This window comes from Camelus bactrianus, chromosome 21, assembly GCF_048773025.1.
Source record: "Camelus bactrianus isolate YW-2024 breed Bactrian camel chromosome 21, ASM4877302v1, whole genome shotgun sequence".
Classification (NCBI taxonomy): domain Eukaryota; kingdom Metazoa; phylum Chordata; class Mammalia; order Artiodactyla; family Camelidae; genus Camelus; species Camelus bactrianus.
Genome location: NC_133559.1, coordinates 21,856,715 through 21,868,877, shown reverse-complemented (window position 1 = coordinate 21,868,877; position 12,163 = coordinate 21,856,715). Strand labels below are relative to the sequence as shown.

The following is a 12,163-nucleotide window of genomic DNA, read 5'->3' as shown; positions in this document are numbered from 1 at the left end:
GCCTTCTATCTGATCGCCATGTGCGTATTCAGTTGCATGGTACCTGGGTATACAAAACAGGCAGGGATACTCCATATAAAATTATACCAACCACACACACACACACACACACACACACACACACACACACACACACACACACACACCACAAATCTCACAGCATTCAAATCAAACAACAGAGCTTGTCCATGCTCTCATTTACTTGTAATTGAAGCAAGAGAATCGGAGCTATTTTAGAGTAGTTTTTTTAAAAGAGTAAGTTATACAATAGAATCACCTTACTAAGTAATTGAGTTCTTTTTCAGAGAGATAAAACAAACAAGGTATTTAACTTTTTAAAAGCTCCTTTTTTCTCTAAAAGCGTCCCGAAACCAGACAACCACCTTAGCAAAATAGTAGCTAAAGAAATAGTAGCTCATTTCAGCTGAAGAAAAAGAAAAACTCAAACCGCTCCGTTAGTTACATCTGTGATTCTCATCCTCAGTAACTAACCACCTCCTCTCAGGATCTCTCATCTCTCATGCCCTAAATTGTGTAGTCTCTTGTTTTTCTCACTTTAGCCAGAAAATGAAGCCACTAGTTCTTAACTGGAAAATATTTTAAGAAAATGGAGTAAAGGTTTGAGAAAAATAAATATTAATACATAGTATAAGAGAATGAAATTTTTTAAAACAATTAAACAAGATAAATACTATTAAATATCCCAACATCAGTACAAAGATTACTTTTCTACTTTCTTATGGAAATCTAAGAAAGCCAATGAAGAAGAAATTACTAACTCAGTAGCTGGGAGAGGGGAGGAGAGAGACGGTCGCTTGGAAAGGCAGGCCATAGGCCTGTATGACATTCCTGTTAGTGTTTCTGATAGGCACTCATGTACAGAACTTTAGGTAATTGAGAACTTCTTTGCATTAAATTATATGTAACTAAATATAACCAAATTGTGCCATGGCTCAGGATGTGGGAAGCCAGCAAACATATGCACTGCAAAGTTCAGCTTGGTTTCTTTCAGCTTTAAGGAATGTGTTAAGATTCTCAAGATACAAAAGGTAATGACTGAATTATCAACTTGAATTTCATTCCCTTAATTTATTCTGCAGAATTTAATGAAAAGAGAAATCATCACTTTTCAGAATGTTGCAAATGTTGGATTTTTGGAGGAATGTTGATGCAGTGTATCCTAGAAAAAGATTAAAAACACTCTAGAATATTTGAAAATTTTCTGGATATTTGGGCTGGTCGCTCTCTTTCTAAAAGGGATCAAGAAAAAAGAAGCAATTCTCAAATATATTTCAAGATAAGAGAAATTGAAACTAGCTGTTGCTTAATGCTCGGATGCGTTTTCAAACCATACATGGTGACGGACACGTGGTTTGGGACAGCGCTATTATAACATTGTATGAAAAATACCATATTCTTTCGTTCTGTATTTGCTATTGCTACTCACCCAAAAGGCATTGCAGTGAGGGATAATTTAGACTATGGTACCAGTACACATACCTACATATGATATGGAACTGGAGAAGGAAAAAACTATAGATGGCCATTATAATCTTTTAAAAAAGTTTAAAAAAATGCAAAAGATTTATTAAATGTCTGGAATATATGTACCTGGTGATTTTGTTTAAAGAAAACAATGTAAGGGGCTATGAAACTGAGCCAGGGCTACAGGTGAGGGCTGGACCCAGAGCCATCCTATTTCTCTCTCAATTACCATTCAAGGGAAATTAGGCAATTTAGGCATTCTGTGAAATGTAAAAAGAGCTCTGTACAGTAGAATTATGAGATTCACAAAACACAAAAGAACATCTTTAATTTAGCTAGCCATTTGATAAGGCAACTTGTACAAGGCTTCTTGAGATCAAAGCATGAAGTACCAGTAAAGCTAACAAATTATACTAAGTGATTTACAGAAACAAGTACCAAGATGCAATTTTCCAGTCATTATATTTTACAAGAAAAAAAAAAAAGAATTTTGTAAACCACCACAGAGGGAATGTTAAAGTCAACACAGATACTCTGAATGCTGAGTTGTTTTCCTATTGGGTGAAAGGAAATGAAAACTATGATGAAAATGTCAGGACAAAAAAAAAAAAAATAGAATTCTGTAAGAAAAGTATTATTTGATGAGTGTAATGAAGGATAACAAACAACCACATCAGGTTTACGGCTGTAGATGATATGAACACATACCCACGAACGGGACTTCACTTTGAGAGTTTAATGATCATCTCAGAGGAAAGGACCAACCATAAGCAACCTGTAGTGCATGCTCCGTGCATGCTCCGGAGCGGAGATGGCCCTTATGTGATTTTTACTTCCAAGAGTGTGTTACTTTTAACTGCAACGTATGGCACAGATGAGAATCGCATTGGCACTACAGAGTTTAAGATCCTTGCAAAGAGCATGTTCAACAATGAAGCTAAGGATGAGTGTCAACAAATGTTACTATACACAGCTGACAGCAGTTTGGTTGGCGTAAAAGGACCAAAGGCCTCTGTTGTAGCTTAAAAAAAATGGGAAAATTAGTTTTTCCCTTACCAAAGGATTTCCTGCAGGGACTATTTATAAAGACATGTTAAATATAATTGAAAAAAATATTTCCATCAACTTTTAAACAATAGCTTTACCTTTCCATGAGATAAGTATTTCTATAAAGGTTTTATATGCAATCAAAAATGTTACAAATGCATTTGCATCTCTTCATCTAGGGGTACCAAGGGCACATTTTTAGGAAGCTACAGAAATCAGAAAAACTTGCCTAACATTAAACTAAGATGATACGAAGCTGACCTCTATTTCCCACTTCATAACTTTAACAAAGTTACTGTATATTAGTGTTTCTTTAGCAAGTATATGTCAACATTAAATGAAATACTCTGTCTCTGGTCCTATATTCCAGTCTAAGCACAATGGCTGTTCCTGGGTCTTTCTAGGCTTCTCTGGTGAAGGTTCCCTAAAGATGCAACGCACAGAGTCCACTCCTGACTCTGTTTGCCAGAAGTCACAGCTTTCATACATGGGAACTTACAGTTCCTGTGTGGAGTTCTTAAGACGACCTGTTAGAATACCAGGCCCCAAACGATTCATTTGATCCTGCGTTTATGAAAATCAGTTCCTTTTATCTGGTTGGTGTTCTCAATAGCCTATCTAATTCCACGGTTCTTGGCACTTCATCTCCAGATCTCCCCAACAGAAAACAAAAATAAACTCATTCTCTTTGGGAATTGTTCAATCCCAAGTCTGTTCATTCTTTCTTTCAAATGGGATCATCACTATCCAGGGAATCAGTTTCACGAAGAAACCTGCCTGACAGGGGTCACGACCCGCCCCACAGTGTGCTTTATCTAAATAAATCCTGAAAAGTTAAGAGGTTTAGGTTTCAATCTTTTTTTTTTTCTGTGACAAATATCTCCCTATCACTTCAACCTTGGAATAAAAGACACCTCCATTTTTATGCTAAGATAAAAATAATTATGGGTAATTAGTTCTAAGTAAAAAGTATTTAGTTCTGAATTACTGATTTCCAACCAAACATCAGGCATATAAAATGATGTATAATAGTACTATGATGGATCTGAACATGGCCTTCCATGAAGAAGCTCAGAGACAGGTATGCAACATAAATCAGCTTAGTTTAAAGAACATCCCTTTGAAAAGTGTCATACGAGAAAGAGTGAGAGTTACTGAGAGTCTGGCTTGCTCTCTGGCCTCCTTTACTTCCCTTCAGAGGGACGCCAGGGACACGCCTCCCGGGCTTCCGGCGCTCTGATTCTTGTGCTCTTGTGCTCGGGCGAGGCGGGAACTATGTGCTCTCCTTGGGTGGCTGGGCGGCCTGTGGCACCTGCAGCGGCTGCGTGCCCGTGGCCGTTTTGATCGAGTTCAGGGTTTTGCTAAACCAAGAGTTTTTTGCAGCTTGGATTTCATTCATAAGGGCTCCTCTCTGATGTTCAAGTTCCTAATTAAAGGAAGAAAATCATCTGAGTTACGTAAATGTTTTCTCTCTTCCAAAAAAAAAGAAAAATTAGCTTATAGCTTTTTGAAATCCACAGGTCTCTCTACAGCCATGGTTTTCTTCCTACAAAACCCAGGAGAGATTCAGTTTGCTTCTTAATGTAAAAAAAAAAAAAAAAGTGTAGAGTTAAAAAAGTTACCACAAAAACCCAGAATCGGTGCTTTCTCTGAACAGTGAGATGAAACCTCATTTTACCATTTCTTCCCCCTGCAGTTTAGGCCCAAATCTAGGTTTAGGGTGCAACCTGAGGTAACGGGTTTAGAACCAGAAATGAACATAAACGTGTGGATGGAATGAATTTTTACTGATAGCGTGAGGAAGCGTGAGTTCCAAACACACGAGCCTCTGCCCCTGAGAGCGTGTAAGGTCCAGCGTAGGGGCAGTTAAGGGTCCTTACGGGAGCACAGCTGGTGCCACCCCAGGCAGGACACCGCTGGGGGGAAGTGTCACTGATAAAGAGGAAAGGGGAACAGTCCCTCAGAAGCCAGGAGTGTTTTTCTGATTCCGTCATCCTCCAATATGGAAAGAGATCATGGGGAAAGGGATTTGGCAAAATCAGGTAAAGATGAAAAGAAGCTCCACAGGAGAGAATGGGAGTCAGCCAACGTTCAGGGGTCGAGGGGAGGTCACAGAAGGGGCCTGGTCTTTCAACTTTCAGACTCAGCTGCCAAAGGGAGCAATGAGAAAGGACCGAGGCAAAAGAAAAGTCTCAGGGTAAACTAAAAAAGCATACACTTAAGTTCTCACAAGACGTAATCTTAATTATTAAATTGTTTAAAAGTATGTGTTTGTTTATATCAGTGTTTAAAAATAATGCCACGAAATGCAGCTCTGCAGGACTCGTTAGTGGGCAGAAAATGTCCTCGTCATACACAGTAGCATCCTGTGATTCTGAGCTCAACAGGTGTATCCTACAGCACTAGCCTACCCCAGACCACTCGCTGCTCATTTTTTTCTTATTGATCTTTTGTCCAACCACCAACCTGGATTTTACACTTGGCCTCCACCAGCTGCAGTTTGGTTTGTGCCAATTCCAGCTCCATCTCCCTCAGCTGCTTCTTAAGAGAGTCCTTCTCATCATCTGATTCAATTCCCTGGTCCTCTCTGCTTATGGTCGCTACTTTCAAAGCACCCTCCTTGCTGAAAATGTCACTGCAGTGTTTGCATGCCATCATCTTGCCCTGAAATTATTTCAGAGAGAGAACCAACATCAGACTGTATTTCACAGCATGAATCACTTCCTGAAATGATACGATATGATTTTTATTTAGACACTGCTTGTTGTCAACAGGTGCAGGCCCATTTATGAAAGTAATTATTTTTCTTGTCCTACAACCAAAATGGTTATAGTCGGCACAAAACCCAACTATCCGAGACAGGTGCACCTTTTTCTTAAAGTGTCTCTACAGAAACCCTGGGAATAGAAAGTGTTATAGCCTTTCTTTGAAGTCTGTTCTAGAAATTTTATACCACCATTATTCTTTTTTTTTCTTTTTCTTTAATTGAAGTACAGTCAATTACAATGTGTCTACCTCTAGTGTACAGCACAATGTCTCAGTCATGTATATATACACATATATTCGTTTTCATATTTTCCATTAAAGGTTGTTACAAAATACTGAACATAGTTCCTTGTGGTGTACAAAAGAAACTTTCATAATTCTTACTAGATGCTAAGCCCCATGCCAAATGCTCCACATGCATTATCTCATTTAATCCTACAGCAACTGTATAATTATGTACTATTATCACGCCCATTTTTTAAATGAAGAAACTTAAGAGTTAAGTAACTTGCCTATGGTAGACTGAGGAAGGTCATTATGACTAACCTAAATCTACCCTTGCAACAAATAAAGTAGAAGTCCTTTTGTTCAGCTTTAAGCAAGGTGATCATTATATTGTTCAAGATAATAAAAGTAAAAACTCTGCCACATGCCTGGATCGCCCATCAGGCACACAGCACTGAACAGCAGCAACTCTTTTCTAGACAAGAGGGCTACTGTTTTCTTAAAATACCTCCAAAGGGTTTAGAGATAAGAAATATTACAGAATATTTCTATTTTGATGTCCTACCATTACAAGCTCAGTGTGTCCACAACCATAAGTACACCCCTCTCTTCACACACACACAGAGCTCTCCCCACTTCTATGTCACTGTTCATTATTCCACCATTCGGGCCTCAAGACTCTGGTGTCATCTCTCCATTAGCTTCTCCTTCGCTCCATAGTCAGCTGGTCGTTAAATTCTTGCTCTGACATGTGCAAGCCTGTCTCCCAGGCCTGAATCCCGAGAAGTCCCCTTCTCAGAGCAAGGTTTACATGGCTCAGATGTTCAGGTTGTAACTTATAAAAAATATGTATTTATTATGCATTTACTGTGTACCAAGTACCAAACTAAGCATTTTATGAACATTATCATATATAACCTTCAAAATGACCTTATGAGGGAGGTTATATTCTATTTTACAGAATGCAAAATAAACCCGAGAGAGGCTAAATCACTTGTCAATTTGTTAAATGAAATGCTCAAGTGCCTAGAATGCATTTATTTACTAGTATAAACCTGAATATATTCAAGGTTTCTGTAGCCCTGGTCCCAGAGTTGGCTGTGCCAACACTGCTTCTTAAGAATACCAATCCTTTTGGTTTATTGCTGTCTCTCTACAGAATAAGCAATCGCCTTTTTCAAATAGAAAAGCGACATAAGGAGTTTTACCACCAGGGGGCAGCATATCAATAAATGCTGCAGGTTTTCTTTAAAAAACAAATTTCTAAAAATGTGGCGGAAGAATCAGTTACCCAACGCGTTTTCCCCAGCCGAGTTCTACGCTGCCAGTGGTGCTGACTTTTTAAGAGAGCGATGGAGTGATGCTACCGGGTCGCACACTTAAGTCACGTCAATCCAGGCACAGTGGGGATGCATGCAGGCTGCTGAGAGTTCCCAGGTTTCCAATGTTCAAGAAAGCTCAAGGGCCTCTTGGGACAAGGCTGAAATCCTACCTCCTTCCCTGTTGCCTGCCTCCCACAGCCCATACGATGTACGGGAACACAACCTTTCATCTGGCTCACACCCCAGTTAGAAGTGAGACACTGTTCTTAACTTCTAAATCCTTTAAAGCAAAGGTGAGGTGGGGTCGTGTCTGCAGGCTGCCCTGCTGTGGGGCAGGCAGCACATATTGGGGTCCTCCTCTCAGGGACTCACGTAAGACTATGTGAATGGAAGACACCGTATCACAGACCTGTTTCATTCTTCCTTACCTTTACCACCTCCAGCTCCTCCTTGCTGGCTGCTTGCTGTTTCTCCAGTCTGGTACTCAACTGGGAACAGATCTAAAGGGAAGAAAAGAGTTTCTTTACTAGAAACAGAATGACTCTTGTAGCGTGTGACTCACTTCCATGTTACTCTAGCGTCTCTGATGCTAGGAGAAATTCTGCAAGAAGGACGGCAAACGCCAGTCACTCCTGCAGTGAGCAGCAGGAAGCCTGAGAGCGTTCCACGTGTAAAGCACACCTCTGTCTCCACCAGCAGGAAAAACACACGGGGTAGATTTGATTTCTTTCTGTCACGAGCCTTCGTGACTGGTTCCAGTGAGCTCTTGTCCTCACTTTGGGACCAATCTATAGAATCTTTGCAGAATATCTACTTTGGGCAAGGTACTATCCTAGGAGCCTGATGAAAAGAATTCTGAACTAGAAATGTCTCCTGTCTACAGCTACAGAGTTTCTGTTGTCAGCTACAAAAGTTTCCCTAGGAAGTGGCAGAGTGAATTTTTAAAAAGTTAAAATGACCAGAAAATAATAAAGACTTAAAACTCTAATCAAGTGGTTTGGCAACATAGTGTAACATGAAAAGCGTGAAGTCCAGCCCTGTTACTTTCTAGTATTGTGCCCTGGGTCCTTGGGCACATTCACTAATCTTTCTAAGCCTCAGCTTCCTCATGACTGAAAAGTGCTGTGCTGCGCTAATCGATGGGATAACGATACATAAAGGGCTCAGTACCGCGCCTGGCTGATGGTGCTCATTTAACAGCATCTCATCACTATTGGCTCTGAAATTAAGGTGCTAACAAGTATCAAGAACCGATAAGAAAAAAGTGCTTTCAAAGCCCCCAAAAAATGTTTTAAAAAAAATACTGAAGTTCAAGGCTTGCTAAACTTGAGTGAAACAAGAATCTTTTATTTTGGAAAAGGGAATAAAAAAGTTAAAAGATGTCAAATTTTAAGTACAATTTGGACTAAAATCATAAAAGGTCTATCTCTTATTATCAAAACGGTCATTAAAGAAAAACCCCAGTCTACTGGGAAACAGTTCTAGGGACCAGGGACTTCTTGCTGAGCTGTCTCCAGTGTCTCCAGATCGGAGCCTGGAAACACTAAATAGGACTGTACTGGCTGGTGTTAAAAGGAAGAGACTGCAAACCATATACCCTTTTAAGTGAACCCAAACATTCCGAAATCTAGTCAATAATAGCTAATTCCAACTACAGAATGCATTTAGATTATGTTTTATGTTTAATTCTCTTTTAAGAGATGGGTCTGTTGCCTTTTACGTTACTTGAAGTGCCTGCCAGACAACATCCAAGAGCAGTTCCAAGGACTGCTACCTGAGCGGTGCTGCGTCTGGCGGCCACCCACGGCCCTGGGGGCTGCTGGAAGACACTCATCGGCCATGATGGCGAGTTCCACGGCACGTGGCCTTCAACGTTACTTGTGCTGGCTGATGCCTGACCACCCCTTCTCCTCGTTACCCAAATTCAAAACCTCAGGATAACTTTCAGTGTTTCCCCTTCTCTAACAAAGAAAATACTCGTGTCTCCCACTCCTCCGTTTTCATTACTACTTATTTGACTTCAGGGCCATATTTTTTTCTCACCTGGGCTCTGCTGTGGGCCCCTTGCTGCTCTGTGTCTTTGCATCTCTCCACTTGAGTCCCTGTTTCTCACTGGGACAGAGTGCCAGTTATATGTCCCTGGTCATGCCACTTTCTGCCAGAATAAAATCCAGACTCCTCAGCCTCTCCCTGAAGACCTTCCTTGAGCTGGGCTCCAAGTCACCTCTGCTTCCCTCATCTGTACTCAAAACTCTTGCCACACGAAACTTCCTGTCGCTAGCCTGCCTCCCGTGCCTTGGCACATGCTCTTTCCCCCTTTCCACCCTCTCCTCCTCCATCTCCAGATCCCCAAACCTCACCTCATCTTTGAAGCACAACCCAAATCACCCCTTCTTCCAGGAAGGGAATCCTCACTTCCCACATATAATAAGTTCCCTTTACTCTTATTTATGGGCAGGATTCACTTCCCCATTCCAAGATTAGCTTCCAGAGGAGAGAAACTGAATGAATTAATTTTTTACCCTCAAAGTACCAAGCCTCACATGTAGCAGGCATTAAATACACGTGTATCAATTATCATAAAAGAGAGTAAGACAGCTCTGAAGCCTTATTTCTAAGCAATCTTCCATGAAGGGGCAGAATCCTAACGGAAGGAGATTCATAACATACAAAATGAACCAGTTCCCCAAAAAGCATGAACAGCATTATTGACAATATTCATAGAGCAACAGTGCAACCTCAGTATATTATAATGATTATTTCTAGTTGGCAAGATTAAGGGAGATTTGTTTTCTTTGTGCTTTTCTGCACTTTGTTAATTTTCCACAAGGAATGTAAGTTTCATTTATAAGCAGAAAAACATATATATACTTTTTTTTAAAGTAAGCATTAGACTTTGAACTCCTCTGTGAGGCAGGAGACCCTGGGAAAATTTCTGGATCAGTAGGTAGCATACGGCGCCTTAATAAGTCTAGAAAACTGGAACTTGAACAGTCTGGTTAGGGTCTTGAGCAATAAGAGTAGTCACAGACATGTCCCAGCATGGCTGGCAGGGACAGGAGGACACCACTGGAGCTGGAATGAGGGCTTTCTGGGACCCTCTGGTGTTGGGGCCAGAAGCATCCTCAAGGAGAGGAAGCCCCCATTGAAAGATCACTTTAAGGTTCACAACAGGGGGTATCTTGCTAGCACTGGCCTCTGTCAGGTGAGGCCGTATGGCCATGCGGGGAAAAGGGCTCCCATGTTCTCTGCTGTGACAGCAAAGGACACTGGGATCGCCTAGCTTTCGCCATTTAATACAATCACTAAACTTCAGTCCCTTGGGAAAGTGGCAAATATTACTAGTGTGATCTGTTGGAAATTAGCTTCTGAGTAGGGCAGAGACAGGATCCCAGTGGTAATAAGATCCCTTGTTCCTCTAAATCTATCAAACACTGTAAATAACCAGCAGATTGCTTTGCTCAATTAAACTTCCCGTGTTATCAGCGAGCATGTCCAACCCCTATGTATTTCAGGGGAGAAAATAAGCCAACAGATTTATTCAGTGCGGTGCAGTTACCGTTCTGGAACCTCTGAAAACAAACAAGCAAACTCTCCCCAAAGAAAAACAGCAAAACAATTACTTTCATAGCGACAAAGCCCACGGCGGCACATTACCTGCTTATACTCAGCAATGATCGCCGTGGTCTTCTTTATTTCATATTCTGCCTTCTCTAGCTGTTTCCTGAAGACTTCTTTTAGCTAGAAAGAGTAAGAATGAGAAACACCAAGACCCAGTCAAAATCTTAATAAATTTCCACACACATCCATATTCAACTCTGCCTGATTCACAGTCAACAATGTAAACAACTCTATAAAGTGTACACAGTTTTCCCACTGAAGATGCGTGTTGATCATCTGGAAAACGTAATCATCTCCAGAGATACAGAAATCTTACTTTCTTTCCTATAACGTGTAAGACACGTGAGCAATCCTACTGTAAAACTGCTTATGCTTACTGCTTCATAAATACATGGCTGCATGAGTGTCCACTAAGAAGCTATCTTCATCCTTGTGAGAGTCTAAAACAAAACATCAGGGCAGCATGGCAGGTACTCTGATGCTCTGTGATAAATTACTGAGCTAAGATGTGGGGCCACCTTCTTCACGGTCCCCTATGGACACTGCTGTTAACATCTCTGGGGGCAGGAACAGGAGGCTTTGGGGACTGAAGTCAGAAAAGGATGGAGGAAGATAAGAACTCGAGGTGAGGAGATTCAGGGACTTAAAAAACAGCGACTTTCGAAGAACACATAATGCAGGTACTTGGTACAGGCACAGAGATACTAAATTATAAATGCTAAACTGAAAACCACAGTTATTTCTGTGGTCTGGCAGCTCTAGAATTCTAGGTATAGAAAAAGGGTAAGGCAATAAAAAAGCTCAGGGGCCACCAGATAAAAAAGAAAGGATTCAATTCTCCCAAGTTGTTGACCAAACAAACAGAACTCTGGTTAATCTTTAAATAATCACAAAAAAACCCCAGGGGATTTCTGCTCTGCAGCGTCCCAAATGATGACTGGCGTATACTCCACACAGATTCACAAATTACTGCAATTTATAAGTGGTCTTTTGATTATTAGATTTCTGAATCCCTTCATGTTTGCTACATTCTACAAGTCTAAGAGCAATTTGTAGTTTATACTGATTCAAACTTGGTTGTTTGTATTGATCTCTGTTCTCTGTCTCACATAGTTCAAGGATGTCAACCATACCCTCCCCGCCTCCTGAGATAAGGCCCCACTGACTCAGGGCAGACTTAGCTGGGGCTTTGGGCAAATTCACTTAATTTCTGTAAACTGTGGTTTACTCATCTGATAAATGAGGAGAATTATCTCTATCTCAAAAGGGAACCACAACAATTGAAACAGGATATACACACATACATAAACATACACACACACACACACAAACACATACACACACGGGACGGGGGTGGGGGTGTGAAGCATGGATTAATTTCATTTGCTAATAGCTTCATTCTTAATCTAAAGTACTGAAGTGGGCCCCAAAAAAGCAGGACGTAAAGAAACAAGCAAAACCCTCAGAGGACCTGGAGCAAACTGGGTAATCAGCCCCTGAAAATTTTTGAGTACGTAGAAAGAAGATAATCTTGATCCTGGGTAATCGCCAAGACTCATTTCATCATTTTTCAAAAGAATAAATAAATAAAAGTCATGGGATACTTTTTATAAACCCCGGAAGGTGCTAAACGACACCTCTCTTCACTGGTAACATTATGGGAACTTTTTCTGGTTGCTTGGATGTCGGTCTTTGAA

At 40.8% G+C, this 12,163-nt stretch overlaps 1 protein-coding gene across 8 annotated transcripts in view; it reads right to left on the bottom strand.

The window, feature by feature from the left end:
- Positions 1 to 1,779: 1,779 nt before the first annotated feature.
- The window catches only part of RABGAP1L (RAB GTPase activating protein 1 like), a 560,468-nt gene continuing 550,084 nt past the window's right edge, over positions 1,780 to 12,163 (bottom strand). For all 8 annotated transcript variants that reach the window (XM_074349820.1, XM_010954883.3, XM_045516583.2 and 5 more), the window contains 4 exons: positions 10,503 to 10,586; positions 7,274 to 7,345; positions 4,999 to 5,196; positions 1,780 to 3,958 (listed from right to left, as the gene is read on the bottom strand). In XM_074349820.1, the coding sequence (XP_074205921.1) occupies positions 3,806 to 3,958; positions 4,999 to 5,196; positions 7,274 to 7,345; positions 10,503 to 10,586 (507 nt within the window). In that variant the 3' untranslated portion in view covers positions 1,780 to 3,805. The remainder of the gene's footprint in view (positions 3,959 to 4,998; positions 5,197 to 7,273; positions 7,346 to 10,502; positions 10,587 to 12,163) is intronic.